Genomic DNA, 26,362 nt, shown 5'->3' with positions numbered 1-26,362 from the left:
TATAAGCACTTGGCCATCATATTTCGTTCTTAACAATTAAAATAAGGCTGTGGAGGCAAAAACCACTTGATTAAAACTACGGTGATTAAATAAAAGGTGTCAAAGAATCAAGGTTTTTTAAAAAAAAATCACACAAAGGTTTTACCCCTCACATATAAAATCTTGCTGTAATAATTGTACATTCCGTGTATAATGAACATGTCATTAAAAAAACTGGTTGGCACTTCTTTATCCTGTTAAGAACAAATAAACTTCACAGAAGATACTTATTGCAATGTCTCTTTATACAACCAGAAGAATCTCCAATAAAATATTTGAATATAAATCTCCTCTACAGTTTTCTAGTCCATATTGTAAAAAAAAAAAATATTTACATAGGCCTGACATTTACATCTCTGCTGAAATCACAGATTCATTATGTCCATGAATATTGGAGTCTCCTAATAAAGATGCCTGTTTGGATTCAATTTTGTAAGGTTTCTGAGTTTTGTTTCCAAACACAGTTATACTAATCCCACTTGGATGATTTGGCATTGACATATGAGAAAGCAAAGGAATATTTGCATCCTGATTGGATCCTGAAGAGGGCAAGCTAGTCACATGACCAGTGCTAGTTGACCCACTTGCACTGCTTGGTGAACGGCTCTTTGGTGGAGGACAGTGTTGAATTACCCTTGGTGGGCCTGCAGGCTGATAGTGAGCAGCTGGAAAAGCAGCATATCCAGGGGGAATAGGATACCCATTGATAGGAATAAAGCGCTGGTTTTGAGGCATTGGTGGGCCAATGAATCCAGCAATTTGGCCTTGTGGTATACCCTGTGCTGGGAACATGAAGTTAGGATATCTAGGGTTACTTAGGTTGCTAACTGGGCTTGCACTAAGAGAAGTTGTTTGAGTGGTAGCATTTCCACCGGAAGGAGTAGTCGAACTAGTATGACTTGACAGTCCTTCCCAAGACCGCAATCTAGCATGGATATCTTTGAATCTTGGTCTCCGAGATGGCAGCTCATGCCAGCATTCTGTCATTAAGTTGTACATTCTTGGAGGGCAGTCTTCTGAACATGGTAAAAGTTGGCGTTTCCTTACCATTTCTATAACTTCTTGATTGCTAAATCCATAGTAGGGTTGGAGACCAAAGCTGAAAATCTCCCACAGCACAACACCAAAGGACCAGATATCTGAATCAGAAGAGAACTTGCCATACAGAATTGCTTCAGGGGACATCCAGCGAATGGGCAAGAGATTTTTGTTTTGAACTCTGTAATAATCTGCAGAGTATATTTCTCTTGACAATCCCAGATCAGAAATCTTAACATAGAGCTGTTCTCCAATCAAAATATTGCGAGCTGCCAGATCTTTATGGACAAAAAAATGACTTGATAAATATTCCATCCCTGCTGCAATCTGGACTGCTATGTGCAGAAAATCCCCATGATCGAGACTGGATTTTACAGTGCCATCTTCATCACTACTACATCCAACATCTGAATGTGGTGACCTCATAATAAGAAATTCATGGAGGTCCCCTTGGTTCATGTACTCAAAAAGCATGCAGACTGGTTGCTCTTGAGTCACAACACCTAGGAGACAAACAATGTTGGGGTGATGGAGCTCTGCCATCAAAGAGGCTTCCTGCTGGAATTCTGCCCACTGCTGTGGATTGCTGCAGTCCTTTAGAGTCTTGATTGCAACCAGCTGAGCATGGTCCATGCCTGGTAGATAAAGATGCCCCTTGTAGATTTTGCCAAAGGCACATTCACCTAACTCTTCCATAAAACGAACAGCAGAAAGAGGCAGTTCCTTAGCTTTGCTCTGTTAAAAAGAAGACAACAGGTGTCAAAGGTCATTTTGGGACCATCTCATACTGTCATAGGTCTGAAACTATAGGAAGCAATTGAATCAGAGGAGCAACAGTGTTTCTCAAAAAGGCTGGATGTGCCATCTCTAGTTTATACGATTAAAAAGAACAACATTCTGATACAAGGGGACTTTCATATTTTCATGAGTAGGTGATAAGAGTAATTAAGTGAGAACTCAATAGCCAGAGGCTATAGGAAACTGAATGACACCTTTCCTATTAGTCTCTCAAGTAACAAAACACTGCAGCACTGCCAAAACAGTATCACAGAAAGGGGGGGGGGGTCTGCTATGCTTTATTATCATCCAAAAATGACACAGATCTGAATCCAATTTTTCTCTCCGCTTACAAATTTTAGATAAAACCTGTGAATTAATATATTGCAGACAAGCAGCCAGTTGACTGTGTAGTGATGGCAGGAAATTAGCTGTATTATTGAGAAACAGATGGTTTATATTATACAAATCCTTTAGGCTAAAACTTGTTTAGGTCTGGTATATTGTAAATTATATTTTAGTAATGAAAGTGAAATGACCTCTGTCTAACCTCAGGCAGGGTTTGTCTGCTTTAGCCAACCTAGTGGAAAACTATGTTAAGAAAATGAAGTTATAAAGTTTTGGCAGGAAGGGGGTTCATTTTGAGTTAAGCAGTTATAAATCTGCTTAGTTTTTGTTTGACAAACATTTGTCATATGGTGATGTACAAAACAAAGATGCGCAAAACACATATGAGGCATTATGCCAAAGTAAACCAAGAACAAAGGAAATCCAGCAGGGACACCTTGGCTGCATCCCTTGCTTCTATTGGGTGGGTGACAACAGTTAGACACAATGTATTACATTATACAAGGTAATAAAAGCTGAAATATTAAGAATAGTTTCCTGGGAATAAGCCTCATTGGGATAAAATGGGACTGACTTCCTAGAATACCTGCTTAGCTTGGTTCCCTATGTTCTTTAGGTTGGTTCCCTATGTTCTTTAGGTTTCCTAAAGTTTTAGTTCCAGTGTTAACATTTTGCATTAAAACAGTAAGCATATATCTAAATGCAAAAGAGATCCACATTCAAAGAAGCTTTTCTGTATTTTACATGAGGGCAACATGTATTTTAGGAAAATCATAGCAAAATTATCTCTTATTTTAATGTGTATTTATAAAAGGCAGCCAGCTAGAGCAAACAATTAATACATTTTACGTAAACTGTGAGATATATCCCTGCCAGGTTAACTCCTAGAGCACTGAGTGGGCTGTTCTTCCCATTCTATCTCTTTTTCTTTATACCCTCCCACAGTTATCCTCAACTTTCTGTGTCCCATACAAAACAAATGAACATTGCTCAGTCTTCATCAGGGGATTACTATGGGGGTATGGCCACCTTAAAAAATACCTAGGGATTCCTACAAGCATGCAAAAATTCCCTCCTTGTCTGTGGCAATCCCTGTTTTGCTTTCCTATTGTAAGCACTCGGCAATGATCTCTGATGTTAGAGGGAACAAACTAGGACCCACGATGAACTGGATGGCAAAGATTTGGAAGAGAAGTCTCTCCAGTCTTCCTCAAGCATTTGCTGAGCTCTCAGGACCTTCTATTGTGTAATTTCTCACCCTCCTTTTGTATTTTGACACTCAACTACTCTCAACACTCCATCCATCCTCGTCAAGATTTTTTTTTTTTGGTAGGGTTCTTCCTATTTTCTTTTGTTTAATTCTCTGAATAAGTAGACATCTCCCCACCCCAGTCTGCAGTGAGCATTCCCTGAATAAATAGACATAGGGCTTTTTTGGTAGAAAAAAAAAAAGAACTCATTTGCATTTTAGGCCACACCGTCTGACATCATCATTGTTCTACACAGGGCCTTTTTTTGGTAGAAAAAGCCCAGCAGAAACTCATTTGCTTATTAGGCCACACCCCCTGATGCCAAGTCAGGCAGAACTGTGTTCTTGTGCGTTCCTGCTCAAAAAAGGCCCTGAGTGGACACTCCCCCCACTCCAGTTTGCAGACAGTCTGGTTTTACTGCTTTCATGACCGGCATAGAAACTAGCCCTTTTTAAAGATTAGATGTAGTGATGATGGAACAAAAGAGCTGACGAAACCAAAATGCTAAAGGTTCTTTTAAGATAAAACAAGATTTCACATAAGTAATTAAACATTTTATTCTCAGTAACATTGGTATGGTTGTACCTTTGGTTTGTATGCATTTAGCATAGACATCTCTACATTCTGCCCTCTGACATGCTTGGGCTGCCTTTGAACAGGTGGGGAGGAAGACTTCTGGTTGTTGCGACAAATACAGATGAAGAAAAACAGCAAGGCAATAGCCAGAGGAATTGTAACACTTGGCACTAGAATATATAGGATTTCCATTTTATTCTTCTCCTTTGAGTCTTTTGTGTCTAATTCAGAAAAACAAAAAAAGCAAGAATGGTTACAGTACTGGAGAGAAAAACATAAAATCACATACAAAGATAGAATCCTTGATATGTTACTTCCAGGCTGGATTACTGTAACTTGCTTTACATCAGGCTGTTCTTGAAACTGACTTGGAAGCTCTAACTGCTACAAAAGATGGCAGCGTGTGTCCTTATGGGGAGCCCACAGAGGGCACACATACATCCAGTGCTGTGCAAAATGCATTGGTTGTCAGTGGAACACCAGATCAGATTCAAGGTCTTGGTGCTTACCTTTAAAGCCCTTAACAGTCAGAGAGCCATGTACCTTCAAGACCACCTCTTCTAGTATGTCCCCCAAAGGGAAGATCAGCAGATAAGAACCTTCTGGTAGTCCCTACCCTAAAAGATATCTGGCTGGCCTTGACTAGGGCCAGGACCTTTTCCACCCTGGCCCCAGCCTGGTGAAACTCTCTGCCAATTGACATCCATGCCCTGCCTGATCTATTAAAGTTTCACGGGGCATGTAAGGCAGAGATGTCCCACAGGCCTCTGGTGGAGGGCAGCAACAGTTCTTTACATCTGCCTGGCACCCTCCCCCTTTTCCCCATGACTGAATGCTACTACTACCATCTTGTTTTAAAAGATTTAAATGTTCTGAATGTTTTAAATATTTTGTCTTTATGGTTTTAATTTGTTTTACATTGCATTGACTCAAGTTGTTGTAAATCCGCATGATCTCTACATAAGCAAGGAAAGGTAATTAAAAAAATCTCATTTTTTTAGGGCACCTTATTTTTGGTCTCATAGAATTGGACCTCCTGGTCAAATCTTTTTGAAACTTGGAGGGTGTTTTGAGGAGAGGCACTGGATGCTGAGCTGCAAATTTGATGCCTCTAGCTCAAAAAACAACTCCCTCAGAGTCCCAGATACCCATTGGTCAATTCTCCATAGGGAATAATGGAGTGCCCAGCAAATATTTCCTCCCCCTCCCTGGCTGTCTGATGACCATGAAATGGGGGGAGGGCCTCCAAACCAGGAGATCCCCTGCCCCCAACTGGGGATTGGCAACCTTACTTTCAATCCACTTCCAACTGGTTTTTACTGTGTATACTGGCAAAATCCAGATGGAAAGTGCTTTGAAACTGCATTGAAACTGCTTTATTTAATGTGTATGATTGCAGCCTCTGTCTATCTACCTTCCTTTCCTCCATTTCTCTTTCACTCTTTTCTCTCCATCTTTTTCCTACCGTTCTTTCTCTGTCTCTCTCTTTTTCTTTCATTCTTCCTTCCTTCCTGCAGCCTACACATTCATCACCCCTCCTCCTGAATATTTTTCTAGGGCCCATTGTATGTCTTCCTACAATGGGCTTTACTACTAGCATTTTAATTAATAAATAAATATTGAACATATTATGTTGAATCAGCTTTTATCCAAGGGCATTAACTTTTTTCTGTTCACTGTTTAGCTTCTTGTCTGAATAGTCATATTACAGAAGCTCTGTCCCAGCTGGTGATCCATATTATTCCTATGAATCCTGCTCAGTTCCAGCTTCCAGGCAAGTAACTGGGTTGGAACCTACCAGCTTTCCACTGGCAGTAGCACATCATTCCCTCACTTTCCCTTTCCACAGCAGCCCCTTTTGACTCCTGAAAAGGCTATGCCATGAGCTGAGGGGGAGCTGCATGGACAAGCAACCAAGCAGGATGAGGGGACTACAGCCAGGAAGGAAAGTGGACAAGATTAACCCTCTTATATATTGTGGCACTAGATAGCTGATCGAATTCAGCACCCTGGTTGGGAAAAGCTTTTTAAAAAGTCAATATGATTTTATACAAATGTAGTGAATAACTACAGGGTATCAAGTGAACTTTGTGGAGCATTTCTTAATGCCCTAAAATAATTATCGTTATAATTAGTGTTAGATTTCATGTATCTCCAAAAGGCCTGATAGATGCCAGGGGCCTTGTAGAGTATTTCGGCACCGAAGACTTGATAGTAATTAAGAAATGAGGAAAGCCTGGCAAAAGGAGGAATCTCCACCCAAACTGACTGTGTCTGCCCTGCAATGGGAGACAAACAAGGATCCTCAAGCACTACATGAAGGGCTAAATGAATTTGTAATGCTGTGTCATCTGTCACAATGGCACTTACAGAAGTTTAAAACCTCTTTTTGAATAAAAAGCAAAGCTAATTGTTTTCCTTGCACAAAATGGGCTTCTATAAACAACATTCTACAAATGCCCGTCACATAGTTCATAGGATGACTAAGCTGCCTATGAATCCCTCACTGCACAAGTAAAATTTGGCTGAAACTTTCTGACTGAACTGGGAAACTGTCAACAATTCAGAAAGCCAGACAGACATGCAATAAATTGACCAAGCCAAATTAGATGGAATATTTTCTCTTATCTTTTACATAAAAACTGTATGCACAGAGCACTTTAGAAGTCGGTATTTTGGGGGCACTGTAGATTATAAGAGCACTGTCTTTTTAATATGAGCCCCATTCTTATGCCATCAATATGGCAGTCTGCCCCCATATTTATGTTTGCTCTAGTGCAGGGGTTTCAATAACGACTCAAAAATGCCAGAAATTTGATTAGCTTAATCTCCCTACTGACTTTTCAGAATAGTGCATTGTGTACCCATTTGGAACTCCACTGATTAATATTGTTATTGATAACTTGAATTTAGAGCATTCAAAAAACTTTACATACATTATCCCATTAAACCTTACAACAATTCTATAAGGTATGTACAGTAGGCCTACAGGCCTGGAATAAAATACAGGCCAGGAATAAAATAAAATTGATATAAAATGTGAAATCTTACTGGCAGAAAGAGGAAGTTACCCCCTCACCCACTTGCAGATGCAGCAGCTAGCAGAAAGAGGAACTTAGCTGAAGCTTGCTGGAACCAGTATATGAAGTAACACAACTAGGAAAGTACCTATGAGCATAGGCAAGTTGAGTAAACATGTTTATGATAAAGGATATTGCTTCAAAAGTATTATCAACATTAGTGCCATGTATGGAAAGCCCCTCCTTGCCTCCTTGTTCCTGTAGTAAAATGACGCTTATAATGATGAATGGGAAATGGGACTGTCTTTAACTGTAACTGATTTGTCACTTACTGTAATTGATAAATTGCAAGTATAAAAACTATGATCCGCATGGAATCAGGGCTCCAGACCTTTGGACACGAGTCTGTCTGGGGTCTATGCACATTAAATAAACTTTTTGCTGTTTTTCCTGACTTGCCTGTGGCCTGGTTTCTGCCTGACCCACCAAGCAGCCTTGTTTTCCCAGTTGATACATATGCAGGTATCAACTGGGAGCCTCTTGGCTCTTAGTCATGCATATGACGCTGCCTTATTCAGCATCACATCATCAAACCAAATCCTGCCTACTACAACTCACAGTAGTTTTTCAAGGGACCAGAAGAGGTCTTGTTCCTATCACAGGCAATTTGGAAAGAGGAAGACCTCCAACTGAGACAGAAAAGCAGAAAGCCCTTCCAGTTCACCAAAGGAAGATAACTTATTGTGATGAGGAAAGGCAGCTTCATGAGGAGAAGGGAAGAAATTCAATTTTTTAAACGCACAAAGAATAATATAAAAATGTAAAATTTATAACTATAGCCTTTTTAATTACTAGAGATTCTCTGTCTGTGTATATCTTGCCCTCCCCACCGAAGGCAGGCTCATGGCGGCTCACAGGTTGGGGTCAAACAATGATCAAACAAGATAAGACAGCAATAAAACCTAAAAACAATTATTAAAACATCAATATCAATAGTGCAACAGTTCATACAAACAGTTAAAATTTCGATGGAAGCAATTTAACTGGATGGTCGGTGTTAGATGTTCCAAAGAGGACCCCAGATTGCCATAGCGTGGTAAAATAAATCCAGAGTAATGTTTAGATTTATGGGCGTAATCCATTGCTATGGAAGTTACCATTATGGGAAAGAATGGTGGAAGAGTGCCATTTTACAGGCCCTGTGGAACTGTGGAAGCTCTCGCAGGGCCCTAACCTCCTCTGGCAACTCATTCCACCAGCTAGGTGCAGCAAAGGAAAAGGCCCTAGCTCTAGTTGACTGAAGCCTAACTTCCCTGACGCTGGGAACTGTCAACAGGTTTTGAGACCTGGACCAAAGTGCTCGCTGGAACATAAACAAGGAAAGGCGGTCCCTACAGTATGCAGGACCCTGGCCATATAGGGCTTTAAAGGTTAAAACCAGCACCTTGAAGTAAAACCGGTACATTATTGGTAGCCAGTGCAACGCTTTCAGCACAGGCTGAATGTGTTCCCGTAAAGGAACTCCCATTAACAGCCTGGTGGCAGCATTCTACACTAACTGGAGTCGCCAGATTTGGGATGAGGGCAGCCCCATGTAGAGGGCATTGCAGTAATCCAGCCTCAAGGTGACCATAGCATGGATCACAGTTGCCAAGTCGTCGTGTTCGAGAAAAGAGACCAACTGCCTCACCATCCATAGACGGTAGAAAGCTGACTTGGCAGTGGCAGCTACTTGGGCCTCCATTGTTAGAGAGGGATCCAAGAGCACCCCTAAGCTTTTGACTTTGGGCACCGGCATAAGCTGTGCTCCATCAAGGGTTGGTAAATGGATCTTGGTCCCGGACCGTGACAGGTTAGATACAGGACCTCCATCTTTGTCGGATTTAATTTCAGTCTTCTCAGCTTGAGCCACCCCGCCACAGTTTGTAGTGCTGTGGACAGATCATCCGGGGTGGAGTCAGACTGGCCACCCATCAGCAGATAGAACTGGGTGTCATCTGCATACTGGTGACAACCCAGCCCAAGCCTCTGGGCAACCTGGGCAAGGAGGTACATGTAGATGTTAAATAACATCGGGGAAAGAACCGCTCCTTGTGGCACACCACACGTAAGTGGGTGTTGTTGGGATAGTTCATCCCCAACTGTCACCCTCTGTCCCTGACCCTGGAGAAAGGAGGAAAGCCACTTCAAGGCCAACCCCTGGATTCCAGCGTCAGTGAGGCAATGGGTCACCAGTAGATGATTGACACATCGGGGAAAGAACCGCTCCTTGTGGCACACCACACGTAAGTGGGTGTTGTTGGGATAGTTCATCCCCAACTGTCACCCTCTGTCCCTGACCCTGGGGAAAGGAGGAAAGCCACTTCAAGGCCAACCCCTGGATTCCAGCGTCAGTGAGGCAATGGGTCAGCAGTAGATGATTGACCGTGTTGAACGCCGTCAACAGGTCCAACAGCATCAGTGCTGCTGAGCCAGGTGCCTCTGGAGGTCATTTGTGAGGGCGACCAGAACCATCTCCATCCCATGACCTCAGTGAAAGCCGGATTGATGTGGGTTAAGCACGAAAGCGTCATCCAGAAAACTCTGAAGCTGCACTGTCACTGCCCTTTCAGTAATCTTGCCTAAAAATGGCAAGAAGAAAGAGAGAGGCAGACACCGGCCGATAATTTGCCAATTTAGCCGGGTCCAGAGATGGCTTTTTAAAAAGGGGGCAGACCACAGCCTCCTTAAGAGGCTGGGGGAAGGTTCCTTGAAGAAGGGACCTGTTGACAATTTCCTGCAGGGGAACTAGTAGCTCCTCCCGAACGGCTTTTATTAGCCAGGAGGGGCAGGAGTCCAACCTACAGGTAGTTGGGCATGCAATGCAGAGTACTCTGTCAACTTCCTCCAAGCTGAGTGGAGTGAAATAATCCAAAACCTGACTAGATGATGTGCTTGGAGCCTCGAGTTCATTTACTGTTTCCATAGTGGCTGGGAGGTCATGGCAGAGTGACAAGATTTTATCTGCAAAGAAGTTTGCAAAAGCCTCACAGCTAATGTCCAATTCTCTAGCATTTGGTGTACCCAGTGGAAGGGTAGTTAAAGACCAAATTGTCCTAAACAATTTGTGCTGGGCGCGAGTTCGCAGACGCAATCATAGTAGTATAATATAATCATATAATCAATATAATTGCCTTTTATTTGAGGTTATGGCACCAGAAAAAGATGGGAGCACCCTGAATACTCCCAATCAAATATTTGAGCAGGAGCTAGGGAGTGAACGGAAGAAGCAGTATTTCTATAGCAGCTATAGCAGAAACTCTGAGAATGCAGATGGGTTGCCAAAACAAGGAATACTGGAGTACTGAAGTATTTTAGAATCATCCAGTTTAATATCAGTCTGTTACATTTTGGGCACACGACATGGTTCTCATCTTTCTCACTTTATCCTGCAAGGTATGTCAGAATGAGAGTGTGTGGTTGGGCTAAAATCAACAACTGAGTTTCATGACTGAGTGGGGATTTAAACCACATAACCACTGTGCTTGTCTGGCACTCTAGCCATCATACCACGCTGGAACTATGTGAATATCTTGGTTTGAAGGGAAACTGGACCTTAGATGGACCGTTATCATGTTTTTGCCCTGGAATGCAACCAGTAGCTGTGTAACATGTTCAGGGACCAATGACTTTTGACAAAGTGGTTATTTATTTCACCAAGGAAGGAACAGGTTGTGTTGGAACCAGGACAAAGTAATCTTTCACAGAAATCATGCTAGAGAATTCTGAGATAGTGGTCTTTCTGGGTGAAGCATGGGAGAGCAAGAATGAGGGGAAACTATCATGAACATTATTGGAAGGAGCCATAAATGTAGAGAACATGGGGAATCAAGAAAGGGAAAAGAGGCAGACGAGGAAGTGAACACAAAAGAAGGGGTAAATTGACACAGAATAAGTTTGCCAGGATGGTAAATCCAAACTCAAATGAAAACATACAAAGAAATGAAGCTGAGAAAAAGTGCAGAAAAGTGTGGGAAATATTTGAATCTCAATGGACATAAGAAGATCCACAGGGGAGATAAACATAAATGCCTGGAATATGGAAAGAGTAGATTCCCAATGGAGAGTCCACACGGGAAAATCCCCTAGTTACTCCAACTGTGACATGAGTTTCTCTTGGAAAGAAAGGGTGCGGTCACACGTACCATTAGTGACGACACAGCTCCGTCTGGCTGATGGATTAAATGTGTTCGTTCAGACATGCACATCTGGCAATCGAGCGTCATCCGGGGTCATTCTGACTTGCTGCGGATCAGTGCCGTGTTAATTTGACAGCACATAAAGTCCGGTCCTTTTTCAAAACAGCGGCACAAGATCGGCTTTTTGTTGTTTGGACAGCTCACGCGCAATACTGCCTCTCACCTTTTTTTTTTTTTTTAAAAAAAGCCCCAGCAGACATGCGCATTGCCAGATCATCCGGGAATCTGAGGTGACGCTTCTGCTTCTCCAATCAACACAGGATTGGGGGGGGGGGGGGATATTATCCCACTATTCAGAACAGGAAAAAATTCTTTTTTTTCAATGTGGAGGATTTCAAGATATAATTGTCACTGCCAATTTCTAGGAAAATAATTCCTGGCAGTTCCGTGGTTTGGATCGGCAACGTTAATTCTGGAAACTTTTGCCCTTCCCCCCTGCCTCTGAAGAAAGTTTTGATTTCTCAGCTCCAAACAGTTGGGCGCATGTTCAATGGACCCCCTCCCCTCCCAGAAATCACCATCTGATTACGCATGCTCCAAGAAATAAGCGTGATAGTATTGGATGTCTGATCGCGCACAACAGAATGAATCGCATTCTTGGATGCTCGTCTGAACTGCCTTGCATCAAATCAATATTCAGCAGTTCAGATTTGAGCGCTACACACACACTTTTAATGGTATGTGTGATCGCACCCCAAGTCTTATTCAACATGTAAGTAAGTAATAATTTCTTAGACTGTTGAAAAGGCTTCACTTGAAGCAGGGATCATAGGAGACGCAAAGGAAAGAAGCTATATAAATGCTTGCAACATGGAAAGAACATCAGTTAAAGCACACATCTTAGTTAAAACTATAAAAAATCCACGCTGAGGAGAAACTGTTTAAATGATCAGTATTTGGAAAGAGATTAAGTTGAAGCAACAGCCTTAGATAGCATCAAAGAGCCCAGATAGGGCTTTGGAAGCAACGGAGCCATTTCCATAAAACCTAGACTGAACTTTTGTCTCTCTCTTATACAAGTACTTTAAATCTGTGCATGGCAAATGGAAAGGACAGATCTGGGAATGAAGCTAGCTGTATATTTATTTAGAAAATTTGTATGTCTCCTCTCCAGACTTGCTTCAGGTTTCCTACAATAATATAACAAAAGCAATTATGCAATAAAAACAAATAATAATAAAAGTATAATAATCCAAATCCATTAAAATATACCAGTAAAAACCACTACTGGAAGCAAGTAAGGCATGGAATAGTCTAAAATGATACTGATAAAACAGTCTTCAGGCAGAGTATAAAGAGCTAAAACAGATGGAATCCCTTACTTAAAAGTCTAAATAAAGAAAAATGCTTTGGCTCCAGGTACACCTCAGGGGGGAGGCCACCACTGAGAAAGAAACAGACTGCAGATTTATACCCTGCCCTTCTCTCTGAATCAGAGACTCAGAGCAGCTTACAATCTCCTATTTCTTCTCTCCCCAGAACAGACACCCTGTGAGGTGGGTGGGGCTGAGAGGGCTCTCACAGCAGCTGACCTTTCAAGGACAACTCCTGCGAGAGCTATAACTAACCCAAGCCCAGTCTCTGGATACTATACACCAGGGGTGGCCAAACTGTGGCTAGGGAGCCACATGTGGCTCTCACATATTGTGTGGCTTTCTAAGCCCCCTCTGCCCTGTTGGCCAGCTTGGAGAATGCATTTAAAGTTGTTTTCTTTCCACCTCTCCTCCCTCCCTTCTTTTGTTCCTTTGGCTCTCAAACATCTGACGTTTATTCTATGTGGCTCTTACATTAAGCAGGTTTGGCCACCCCTGCTATACACCTTACCTCTACAGGCAAGGTTAACAGAATGCAAGGTCTGAGTATAGTCTGGAGGGCTGGAGAATATGGAAGAAGGCAGTCCTTTAAGTACCTCAGCCTCAAGCAATTTAGAGCCTTATAAAGAACCAAAAACTTTGAATTGTGCCCAACAGCAGACAGGCAGATAATGTAGAAATTTCTATACAAGAAAGATATGATTCCTTATATCTAGGTCCTGACAACCACCTGGCTATTGCATTCTGGACAAACTGAAGTTCCCAAAATTTTCTAAGGCAGCTTCACTTAAAGTGCATTGCAATAATCTAACCTGAATGGGATCAGAGCATGGAACACCATGGCCAGATCACACTTGTTGAGAAAGGGTCATAGCTGGTGTATCAGCCAAAGTTATGTAACACCTGGACTGAACTTCTGTTCTTCCCTTCAACAGGAACCTTAAAGTCTGGGCATGGCCAGATGTATAAGCCTTTGATGTGAGCCAAAGGCCAAGACCCAAAGGTCTCTTGCCTCTTGGATTTTAGCTTATGACTTGCAGTCTGTGGCCCTACTTCAGCTGGGTTCACAGAATCAGCATAAGATAGATTGCATTTTCAAATGTCCATCATCCAGAAATTTCTTGGCACCTTCATGCCATCTCTAATGTGTTTTTTCTTCCTTCCTTTCTACAGGTTTTTTTTTAAAAATGGACCATTTCTGCAGTACAGTCTTACTTCTTTCCCTCTCCACTGAGCAGGATTCCCTTTTGAAGCTTTAAATTTGTGGCAGCCCTTCCACAGTAGAGCTTTTGCTTCATAGTTTTTGATCCTGCCCCATGCATTCTGCATTCACTGAGTTCTGCATTTACCACTTCCCGTCATGACTTCTTCATTAGCAGAACCTTCCTTTTAAATTTTTTTGCATATGCGTAATGATGTTGCAAAGACATTACATTTTTTAAAAAAGTCTTGCTTGGGAGTGGGGAAAGGCTCTCTCATCCTCTGTCCAACATGTGTTCCAAGCAGGTTAGAGAAGCTGGGAAAGTCACAGGCACAGATTTAACATCCTGACATGTGGGCAGTTCCCTGGAGCCTCCTTCCCTGGAGGGCTGTCCAACAAATCACTGCACTTGTACCCCCACAACCACCAAGAGTTCAGGCAGACCACAGAATCCAGCCAGACCACCTGCCCTGAGCCCTCCCCTGAGTGCCCTCTGGATGCAGCCCTGCTCCTTTGCCCTGGGCCACAGAACCCCTTCCACATAAGCTGCCAGCTTCCCATGGGAAGCCTCGACCTATTGCCAGAGACTGTCAAGCCCTTCAGTAGAACTCTTGGTCCCTGAGATGTTGGCTTCCCAAGATGGCTTCCCTATGGCTTGTCCCAATGGACAAAAACAGCCTTTTGGGGGGGGCATCCATATTCTCCCTCTTGGCTACTACCTCTCTTCCCTCCACAGCCCCAAACAGATCTGCCCCTGCCCATCACTTCTGGATGCCTTTACTGGACAGAGAACAGAGAGACATGCTAGGAGTTGCAGAGGTGCATTTGAAAAGTCCCTTTACAAAAAGAGGAAGAAAATCACTGGGGGGGAGGGAAGGAAACTCTCAGCAGGCTGCTGTGCTTCTCAGAGTCCTACCAGGACCTCCCCTCTCAGGGTTTCAACCCCTAGAAGTGACTGCTGCCACCCTCCTGCTTTGCCAGGAAGCCAGATGCAGCTGCTGGCTTTCTGCACTGGCTCAGCTTCCTCTGGCTCCCTCTTGCAGCCTGGTTTAAAGGAGGAAGCCCAAGGCTGCTGAGCTGGTGGGAAAAGCTGCCCAGCCAAGAGAGAGGGAAACAGAAGATTCTTTTCACTTACCGTGAAGTCTTCCTTCTCTGTGGACCTGGAGTGGTCCAGTCCTCACTCTTGGGATCATAGCTCCTCCTCTTCAATAGCCGGGCTTAACAAACTTGACCCGGAGGGGAGGTGCTTGATCCTCTGAACTCAGTTCTTCTGCCAGCTATCACACCTCCCTAAGTATAACTCCAACATAAATAGGATAAAGGAAACTTCCAGGGAACAAACACATCCCTCTCCTACACATATCCTGAACCCTTGTCTAAAGGACTCTATGGAGGAAAAACCCAAACCTAACAGTGTACTACACTGGACTCAGTAACGACTTCCAACCCTGAGGTCCCAAGTCAAAGCTGAAACCCTTTAGACACAACTGGGTGGGTAGGACTGGACCACTCCGGGACCACAGAGAAGGAAGACTTCACGGTAAGTGAAAAGAATCTTCTGTTCTCCAGTGGTCCCAGGAGTGGGCCAGTCCTCACTCTTGGGACGTAAAAAAGCCGTATCCCAGGGCAGGTCTCTCAGCTTTGCCCAGAGACCACGTGTTGGAGGACTTTCCTTCCAAACGCAGCCTCAGCCGAGGCCACCTTATCAATCCTGTAGTGCCTAGTGAAGGAGTGAACCGACTTCCATGTAGCCACCTTATACACCACCTCCAGGGAAGGAAATGCCCTATAGGCCGCCGAAGTAGCAGCCACTCTAAGGGAATGAGCCGTCACCCCCCAACAGGGGACTCCAAACCTGTTGCCTTATAGGCCTCACAAATGCACCCCCTGATCCACCTGCTAATGGTGGAGGCCGATACCTTGCGCCCAGTGTCTGAAGCCCTGAAAGAAACAAACAAGGAATCAGACTGGCGAAAGTCCTTGGTTCTTTCCAGATAGAAGCTAAGGGCTCTACGGACATCCAGACAGTGCCACACCTCTCCTTCTCATGAACCGGATTAGGGCAGAAAGAGGGAAGCACAATGTCCTCCGTCCTATGGAAATGGGAGTTCACCTTTGGCACAAAGGCCGGATCAGTGCGGAGCCCGACTTTATCCTGGTGGAATACACACAAATCCTTATGTATGGACAGAGCCTGAAGGTCTGGCACTCTACGCGCCGAAGTGATACCCACTAAGAATACCACCTTAAAGGTGAGCAACTTCAGACTGCATGATGCCATAGGCTCAAAGGGCTTGCCACAGAGTGCCTTCAACACCATGTTCAAATTTCACGATGGAAACCTATGAACCTGCAGTGGATTAATCAAAGCCACCCCCTTCAGAAACCTCCAGATGTGTGGGTGCGTTGAAATAGAATTGCCCTTCTTAGATCCCCTCACCGCTGCTATAGCTGCCACCTGTCTACACAGCGTACTGGTACTAAGGCCTTTCTCTAGTCTCTCCTGTAGAAAAGACAACACCACGGACACCGAGGCCTGTAGAGGATCTTCCCCTTTACCCACACACCAGGCATGAAAAATCTGCCAAGTGACATTATAGCTTCTGTTAGTGAAGCCTTTCTAGAGGACAACATAGTGTCTATTACTGGAGTGGAATAACCTAGCCTAACTAACTGCTGCCGCTCAATCTCCAAACAGTGAGCTGAAGCATTTCTGGTTGCGGATGCTGCAAGTAGTCCTGAGAAAGTAGATTCCACCTTGGAGGAATCCGCCATGGCTCTACTATTGACAGTCTTTGCAGTTCCGGGAACCAGGCTCTCCGAGGCCAAAAGGGGGCCACCACAATCACCTCCGCGTTCTGTTCCTGGACCCTCTGCAAAAACCTTTGGAGGACTTGGAACGGAGGAAAAACATACAACAGAGTCCTCGGCCAATCTGTATTTAGAGCGTCGATAGCAACTGCTCCTCTGCTTCTTGTTCTTGAGAAATACTGTGGCACCTGATGATTGTCGTCCGACGCAAACAGGTCCACACCTGGTGTCCCGAATCTTTGACAAATCTCTCAAAATGTCTCGTGGTGAAGTGACCATTCCGACTGGTTCAGCGCCTGTCAGCTCAGCCAATCTGCCACCACATTGTCTTTTCCTGCCACGTGTGTGGCTTTGATGGACAGAAGACGAACGTCCGCCCACCTGAAGAGGGCCTCCGCTTCGTCTTGTAGCTTTCTGTGCCTGGTGCCGCCTTGGCGATTTACATAGGCTTTTGCCGTCATATTGTCTGTTGTATCAGGACGTGAGTCCCAACCACCCATTGTCTCATGCGAAGCATGGCCAGATGTATGGCTCTCAACTCCAGAAGTTTTATGCTTTCCGTGGCTTCCTGGTCGCTCCACTGACCCTGCGCTACTGCTCCTGACATGTGATCTCCCCAACCAAAAAGACTGGCGTCTGGTCACCACCACTCTCTTGGGTTCCCACATCTCCTGCCCCAAGGAAAAAAGGCCGGGAGCCTGCCACCACTCGAGAGCTCTCAATAGGTTGGCTGGCAGTATCAGAGAGATCGGGCTTCTGGCACCTATTTGCTTCTGAAAAGATAAAAAAAAAAATTTGAAGTGGCCTCGTGTGAAAACGCGCCCACTGAACTACGTCCTGGCACGAGACCATCATTCCCAGTAATTTTGCCAGTAGCATCAGTTTGACTCGCTTCCTTTGCTTGACTTCTGATATCAGCTGTAAAATCTTTGTCTGCCTCTCCGGAGTCAGAAAGACCTTGTCCTTGTTGGAATCGATCTGAACACCTAGGTGCGTCAGAGACTGGGAAGGAAGCAACCAACTCTTCTGGATGTTTATGACGAACCCATGCGCCCTGAGCAGCCTCATGGTCAGGTCGAGGTGTTTCTTCATCTGCTCTGCCGATGGGGCCTTGACCAGAATGTTGTCCAGATATGGAAAAAGCGACACCCCCTGCAACCTGAGGGCTGCCACCAGAGTGACCAGAACTTTTGTGAACACCCTGGGAGACGACTTGAGCCCAAAAGGCAAAGCTCTGTATTGGAAATGGCGCTCGTCGTAAGAGAAGCAAAGAAACTTTCGATGACCCCGGGCGATCGGGATATGAAGATAGGCTTCCGACAGATCTATGGAGGCCATGAAGTCCCCCCACTGAATGGCAAGAAGTATGGACCTCAGTGTCTCCATCCAGAACTTTTTTGTGACAACCGACCTGTTCACCCGCTTCAGATCCAGTATCACCCGAATATCCCCATTCTTTTTGGGTATCACGAAAAAGACTGAGTATGTGCCTTGAAATTTCTCTGACAGAGGTACCGCTTCGATGGCTTCTATCGAAACTAGATGGTCAATGGCTAGCAGTAATGTTTGATGCTTCTCGGGAGATTGAGATCTTTGTACTTCCAAAAAACGGTGTCGGGGGAAAGTAAAACTCCAGAGAGTAGCCGTTGGTCACTGTGTCCAACACCCATCTGTCTGAAACCGTTTGATGCCACACATGGGAGAATCTCTGAAGTCGTCCCCCTATCTGACTTGTGTTCGTAGGCCTGTCCCAGTCACGATGAGGTGGGCTTCTTTTGGCCTTTAGCGGGCTGATTCTGTTTCCCCGTGAAGGAAGGTCTACCATCCCTAGGCTTCGACTGCCACTTTGTTCTGTATGGCTTGAAGGATGCTTGCCTGGACTCTCTCCTATTACCTCAAAAGGACTGGAAACTTTGTCTCATCCTGTTATCTCGTTGTTTGGATGGCAGAACTTTTTTTCTTATTTCTGTCCTCAATAAGGTATCTATCCAAACCTTCTCCAAAAAGTGAGGACCCTTTAAACGGAACTGCAGCAACCTTAGCTCTAGCCGAAGGATCCACATCCCAATTTTGTAGCCAGGTATTTCTTCTGGCCATAACACTACAGGCCATAGCTCTAGCTGACAGCTGCACCGCTTCCAGAGTAGAGTCTGACACAAAGGCCGTGGCTAACATAAGCTTTTTAAGAGAGTCCTTGACGTCCTTAGGCAGGTCATCCCTCTTAGCCAGGTCAGATAGCCAAATATATGAAGCTCTACAAAAGAGAGACGTGGTGGCTGACACCTTCAGAGAGCTGGCCGAAACTTCAAAATCCCTCCGCAGAGCCTGCTCAATGCGTTTATCCATAGGGTCCCTTGGCATTCCATCTGCATCCATCGGGAGTATGGAATTAGAAGCCAAACTATTGACCGGGTCATCCACCACCGGTAACTTCAGCCTCTTAGCCGCCTCTGGGATGAATGAAAAGAACTTAGAAAAATTAGAAGAAACCGTTTTCGGTTTGGCCGGGTGCTCCCACTCTGACCTGATAATAGAAAAGAAACCTGACGGCAATGGCACCTGTAGGGGTTTGGCCCCTGATTTTGTCTTCCATACCCAAAGGAAACTCTGTATCCTCCTCATCTTTACATTTGGGGGTGTACTGAATCTGCAGCGTTCTAATCACCTTTGGGAGTAAGCGTGTATACACGTCCGCAGGAAAAAGTTTGGAATGAGTAGAGGCTACCCCCTCCTCTTCCTCAGAGAGTTCCCCAGTATGTGGAGACGAAGAGGCGTCCGATAAGTCAGAATTCTCTTCCTCTTGATCAGAGGGAAAGAAACATAACTCTGTCCTGCTGCGCTTAAGGGGTCTAGGGGAAAAACTTTCCTCTTCCTTATCAGCCTCTAAGTGTTTAGTCTTGGATGTTCTTTTGAGCGGGGTGGGGGGGTTGGAGTAGCCACAGAGGCTGCCTGGACCTCCTTTCTAACAAGTTCTTGTATCCAGGATAGAAGATTAGACTTTGCCTCATCTGCAGAAATATCATCATGATGATCTTCTGCCCTTTCTTCCTGTGCTGGTGAATTAGCCAGCTCCAAATCACAAGTGCCCTCCTCCATTATAGCTCCCTTGGGGAATCTGGTGGAAGCGGCCATCTTAGAGTGTATGGCCCTGCAATAACAAAAGAGGCACAACCAAAATGGCTTCCATTCCCACCAAAATAAGCCCCTCCATACACTCCTTTCCCCCACCAGCTCAACACTGGAATCCTTTCAACAAAACCAAACATCCCCTTGTTTTGTTTCCTTCCCCTTTTCCCAGTGGCCAAATAGATAGCCAGACCTCTCTATACCAGAGAGACTAAGGGGTAGGGAATGAATGGGGGGGGGGAGAAAGTGTGTGTGGGGGGAGCGCTGAAAACCATAACTGGCTGCCAGTAGCTCCCAATGTAAAACTTTCCTCTTCTGGAGGCTTCCTGGAGATGGGACCATAAGGGCTAGGTCAACCGACCTCTAATCCCCCAGAGCTCTGCAGAGCTTTTCCCATGCAAGCCTTACCGCTGCTGGGTTTTCAAATGCTTCTGCCTCCGTCGTTCCAGGAGGGCTGCGTGCAAACACGAGTCCTTTCCCAGCTGCTCGCTCCCTCTCTCCTCCTCTCCCTTAATTCCTTTGCCCCCAAGTCCCCCGGGAGTGCCTTTGCAGGGTGACTGGGAGAAGGGACATTCAATGGCCTACGGCACGTCCACCGGGCTGTAAAGAACAGAGGGAGGGCTTCGCGTGCGCGTGCCTCACTCCGAGGCTCCTCTGGCACCGTTGGGAAAAACGCGGGAGGAAGAGGTCCTCCCAGAACGGCCACAAGAGGGAGCTCTTGCCTTCCCTTCTGCCCTTCTTCTTCTTCTTCTTCTTCTTCTTCTTCTTCTTCTTCTTCTTCTTCTTCTTCTTCTTCATTGCTTTCTATAATTTACCGGGCCAGTAGTCACAAAGGGGCTCTAAAGCACGTCCTGCTTCGATGGCAGGGCTATGGCAGAGGATCAAGCACCTCCACTCCGGGTCAAATTTGTTAAGCCCTACTATCGAAGAGGAGGAGCTATGCTCCCAAGAGTGAGGACTGGACCACTCCTGGGACCACTGGAGAACAGGAAGCCTCTCTCTAGGGGATACTGTCTCCCTTTCCAGTTTGGTGAGCCAGTCTGGTGTGGTGGTTAAGTGCTCGGATTCTAATCTGGGAGAACCAGGTTTGATTCCCTACTCCTCCACTTGCAGCTGCTGGAATGGCCTTGGGTCAGCCATAGCTCTCGTAGGAGTTGTCCTTGAAATGGCAGCTGCTATAAGAGCTCTCTCAGCCCCACCTGCCTCACAGGGTGCCTGTTGTGTGTGTATGGGGGGGTAGGGTAAAGGAGATTGTGACTGCTCTGAGACTCTGAGATGCAGAGTATAGGGCAGGATGTATATGCAGTATCTTCTTCTTTCTCCTGGATGCATGGGAATCAGCTTCCCAGGCGATCCTAACCCCACTTCCTCCTGGCTATGCAGGCAGGAGAGGAGGAGATATGAAGCACCTTCCCAGGCAATCCAACCCCACTTTCTCCTGGCCTCAGCAGAACAAGCAGTCATGTCCATGCTGTCTGTTATTTCATAACATTATAACATTGGTGTACATAGTAATGGTCAGAATTGTGTCCTAACACGATCAATAGTATGTCATTAAAATGGTGAATGTCACCAGGACAATCTGGGGAGGGGAAAAGGACAGTAGGCAGGGTTAACATGTGTCATTGATGACACTACACAAAATGTTGGTGTGGTAGAAAAAAAATCAGCTAAGGGAATTCCTCACTAGAAAACTGTGAAGTTAGGATCTGGGGGAAAAGAACAGCTGAAAACGAGGATTCTAAAAATGTGGGGTAAGGAGGTGAGATGTTTGGATCTACTCCTTGGAAGGCAAAATTGTTTGTGAACATTTTGCATAGTATGAATATTATGAATGCAGATGTGGACGCTTGATTTTTTGTGGATATGGTCCAGGTTTGGCTGGAGGTATGAACCCTGAGGACTCATGGCCTTTGGCTTTTAGCTGGTGCCTTCAAGTGAGCCAGTCACTGTTTCCAGGACCAGTGCAAGACTGAAATACAGATTGTTGCTTTCTTTGTTTTTTACATTGTGTAGGTTTTTCCCCCTTATTGTAAGCTCTCAGGCAGAACAGTGGGATATAAATAGTAAGCCATTTTGAGTTCCCAATGTGGAGAAAAGCAGGGAATAAATACATTTAAAAGACTGGGTGCAAAGTCTACTTACAAAAAGGATCATGCGGAAATCATATAGTAATAAGGAGGCAGAGTTATGAAAAGAGTCGGTGTTCAGGTGGGAAATATCTGAAATCCCTTCAGCCCAACCCTGGGAAGTTATTTGTTCATTTCATATAAGCAACCAAGTTCTGGTCCAACATAAGCTTTGTCAAAAGAGGTGAGTGGGAATTTGAACATTAGGCAGAGACACTTGACCTGCAAAGGGAGATGATTAGGAAGAGAAGAAGTCAGTGATACCACATGCAGCAAGGTGATGAAAGAGACGAGAGAGCAGAGTAGCAACACAACCAGTTGATGAATCATTTGGGATAAGAAAGGGTGAAGACCTTTGGATTCTTTTGGCAACAAAAACTAACACATTTCCCCTCTTTTCTACTTAGCAGACAAAGTAAATGAAAGGGCAGCTAAAGCAGAGTTTAGAAATCTTATAAGAGCTTTATTGAGCAGTACTTTAAGGCCATATATTAAATTCTACTTTCATTCTGCCTTGTCATGTTAAGGTTGCCATCATCCTTAAAGAGTCTTTTAATGCCTTGATATATGAAGAATATATTCCTTAAGAGTTGTGGTGATTTTATTTACTGGATACATTATATCTCAAAAGACTGAGGTTTTTTAAAGATTGAGGGTATGCTATAAAGAAATGGTTTTCAAACCTATTGTCTATAAATCTGTAGAATACACCAGTACATATTTTTAATTTACCTGGCATAAATTGCCAGATGACACAGTGGCAATTACCTGCTAAACTAGAAACTGCGTATATAAACACATTAGATCATATTGAATCTGTAGCTTCCTTCTTTTTACCTTTTGTCACTCTGACCTGCTTCTTAGGTACCTTCAGGTTTGCTGCTTTTACTTTGATTTATTTACATATTTACACCACTCTTCTTCCAAGAATCTCAGCTGACATCCATTTTTCTGCCATCCATATTTCTGCCATTGCTTTTTCTGTCATTGATACAATTCTGCCTGGTTGAGAGATGGTGACTGGCTAAGTTTAATGTCTGAGCAGAGATCAAAACCTGGCCTAAGTCCAACTTTTTACTCATTACACCATACTGGTTCAGTGTGCTACATTTATCAAAATGTAGCAGGCAGGAACAATATGTGATTAGGGTGGGACTCAGCCCCATAACCAGAATTTTTTTTTGAAAGGGGGTGCTGGGAGTTGAGAGCCAGTTTGGTGTAGTGGTTAAGTGCATGGACTCTTATCTGGAAGAACCAGGTTTGATTCCCCACTCCTCCACTTGCAGCTGCTGGAATGGCCTTGGATTAGCCATAGCTCTCGCAGGAGTTGTCCTTGAAAGGGCAGCTGCTGTGAGAGCCCTCTCAGCCCCACCCACCTCACAGGGTGTCTGTTGTGGGGGGAGAAGATATAGGAGATTGTAAGCCACTCTGAGTCCCTGATTCAGAGAGAACGGCGGGGTATAAATCTGCAGTCTTCTTCTTCTTCTAATTAAAAGAGGTATTCTGAAAAGAGGCTGGGAGGATGACGATCCTTTGGAGCTGCAGGACTTCATCGAAGCAGAGGTAGGGGCTGGTTCTTTGGTTTATGACACCTGGCCACCCAGTGGGCCCCAGACAGAAATCAGCTGAAGCAGGAGCTGGGCTGAGCTGTGCAGCCACAATGGTGCCTCCCCTCCTTGCAGCCCTGCCCATTCATGCAGGCCCAGCTCAGCTCAACCCCCACCATCTGTGCCTCTCCACAGCAGGTTCTTGGGCAGCGGCCAGTGGCTGGGAAGCAGCAGCAAAACCCTCATGGCCAGCCTGGCATAGCCTCACCACACAAGTCAATGGGCAGCCCCCAGCCAATGTGGCACACTCATGGCTAGCCCGTGACCACATGCAGATGTGAAAGGGGGCAGAGCCCGGTGTGCCACCCACCCGCTACAGCCTTGGTGGGGCTGCTACTTGGAGCTCCACAATAAGGAACATGGTATAAAATGGTTATGAAATGATGTAAAAAGTGTTTCACAAAATTAACAATAATTTTATTAGACTATGCTGTTCTTGTTATATAATAAATTAACACTGGTTTTTGCACTTAGGTGCATCACTTCTTTTCAGTGAACACTCTATCCATCTTGTATACAAAGCTGGTAGCATAGTGCATCCGCTGCCCTTGATAGGAATTATGTGGTATGAGAGAACACTGCATCTCATCTTTACTTATTTCCTAAGTTTTTTGGGACTCATGTAGAGTTTCCAGTCCTCCAATCCAGCCAATGGATCCATCAGTCTTTGAGGCTACAATCCACCTCACCCCGAAGCCTCACCCCGAAGAGGTCTGTCATGTGTTAGCGTGATCTGCACGATGATGTCACATAGAAGTGAGAGGGCACCTAGAGCAAAGAAGTGACACAGAAGTGATATCATTGCACCAGGGATGTCACACATCAACGCTCCAACGCTTTGTCCAAAAACTCTATGGTAACTATAGAGTTTTGGTGAATACACTAGAGCAGTGTTTCCCAAAGTGGGCGATATTGCCCCCTGGGGGGCACTGGAATGATCCAGGGGGGCGGTGGTAGCCTTGGGCGCAATTGGGGGGCGGTGAATAAAAATAAGGGGGCGGTGGAAGCATAAAGGAAGAAGAGAAGAAAGAAGTGAAGAGAAAAGAGGAGAGAAGAGGGTGGGAGGTGTCAAAACATTTCTGGGAGGGGTCCAGAATTTCTAATTTAGAGAAAAATTCCAATTAACAAAAATAGAGGGTTTCTTTTTGTCTGCTTTGCTCACAACCTGAGTTCAATCCCTGGTGGAAGCTGGGTTTTCAGGTAGCCAGCTTGAGGTTGACTCAGCCTTTCATCCTTCCGAGGTCGGTAAAATGAGTACCCAGCTTGCAGGGTGGAGGAAGTGTAGATGACTGGGGAAGGCAATGGCAGACCACCCCATAAAAAGTCTGCCGTGAAAACGTTGTGAAAGCAACGTCACCCCAGAGTCGGAAATGACTGGTGCTAGCACAGGGACCTTTCCTTTCGTCTGCTACTTAGTGCGGATTCACCTAATTAGACTAGTCATGAAGACCAGAACTCCTTCCAATTCAAATATAAGAAGGATGCAGTTTATTTAAAAGTCAGAAAAAAATAAATAGAGGTGTACAGACAAACAAGAAACACAGAAACAAAAAACCTTACTAGTCTATCCTAGCCAATACTCACTACAACTAACAGCTTCTCAAGGTTGCTTGCAGTTTCTCTCTCAGCAATACAGTTCAGGTCAGGACAGTGGAAGCATTGAGGAAATTGCACAAACTTCTCTGAAGAGTTCCAACCTGTAGCTGTCTCCTCACAAGGTTTTCTGCAGACTGTCAAGCTTCTTACAGTCCTCTGGTTACCAGGTGGTTGCTTCTGTTGATTTCAGCCAACTGCAATGCCCCAGATAGTCTTCTGCAGGGCCAGCACATGAGAGTCGGTGGGGTAGGTGACTGCTTAGGGTGCCACCCTGTCAGGGGTGCTGCTGGGCGCCCCTTTACTCCCCCTTTCTTGTGGTACTATTGCACCAGCCAGCAGGCAAGCTGAGAGCCCCAGGTGGCGCTGCCATGCCACTGCTTTTCTTTGCAGGGCAAACGTTGCCTGCACTTGTTGGAGGCTTCCTTGGAAGCCTCCAAAGAGTACCCCCATTTTACCGCTGCCTGAGGCTTTTGGGTTGAAAGCAGCTGGGCAACGGCACCTTCCCATTGCACTAGTCAGAGACGAAGCTTTCCAGGGGGGCACTGAGGTTTTTTTTTTCTGGAAAGGGGCATTAGACCAAATAAGTTTGGGAACCTCTGCACTAGAGCATCGAAATGCCTGGAATGATAACATCACTTCTGTGTGAAGTCAGTGTTCTGACCTCTGCACTAGAGCATCGAAATGCCTGGAGTGATAACATCACTTCTGTGTGAAGTCAGTGTGCTGACCACATCACATGCAGCAACTTTGCTCTACCCCCCCCCCCCCATATGGCTCCCTCCCACCCCCTGCTGCCAGGACTATTGGACCTGGCAACCCTAGGCTCATGAGGAAAACAGACAGAAACCAAACAGAATCCAATGAGCTCCTCAGACGACTAGAGAGGCAGTGGCGGCACACTCGTGGCGAAGTGGCGAGAACATCTTATAGAATGCTTATGAGGTCTTATGAGATGGCACTCAAGGCCGCGAAGAAAGATTACTTCGCGGCCAGGATTGCGTCTGCAAATTCGCGCCCGGCACAATTGTTCAAAATAATTGGAGATTTAACTACACTGCCCCAGGGCAGGCCAAATGTTAAAGAATTGGAAATAGGCTGTGAGGCTTTTGCGAAATTTTTTGCAGACAAAATCAAGTCGCTCCGCCAGGACCTGCCCATCACATTGGAACTGGAGGCTCCGTGCCTGTCTTCAGGTTTAGTTCTGGATCATTTCGACCCGCTCAGCCTGGAGGAAGTCGACGGAAATCTGATCTCTGCACACCCAACAACTTGCGATTTAGACCCATGCCCCTC

At 45.2% G+C, this 26,362-nt stretch overlaps 1 protein-coding gene across 1 annotated transcript in view; it reads right to left on the bottom strand.

The window, feature by feature from the left end:
* Positions 1–204: 204 nt before the first annotated feature.
* Positions 205–26,362, bottom strand: part of ROR1 (receptor tyrosine kinase like orphan receptor 1) — a 325,748-nt gene continuing 299,590 nt past the window's right edge. Inside the window, exons 8-9 of the mRNA XM_060231943.1 lie at positions 4,038–4,249; positions 205–1,812 (exon numbers count right to left, since the gene is read on the bottom strand). Coding sequence (XP_060087926.1) covers positions 388–1,812; positions 4,038–4,249 — 1,637 coding nt within the window. The 3' untranslated portion in view covers positions 205–387. The remainder of the gene's footprint in view (positions 1,813–4,037; positions 4,250–26,362) is intronic.

Source organism: Heteronotia binoei, chromosome 2 (genome assembly GCF_032191835.1).
Source record: "Heteronotia binoei isolate CCM8104 ecotype False Entrance Well chromosome 2, APGP_CSIRO_Hbin_v1, whole genome shotgun sequence".
In the NCBI taxonomy this organism is placed as follows: Eukaryota; Metazoa; Chordata; class Lepidosauria; order Squamata; family Gekkonidae; genus Heteronotia; species Heteronotia binoei.
This window is presented reverse-complemented; position numbering and strand designations above follow the sequence as displayed.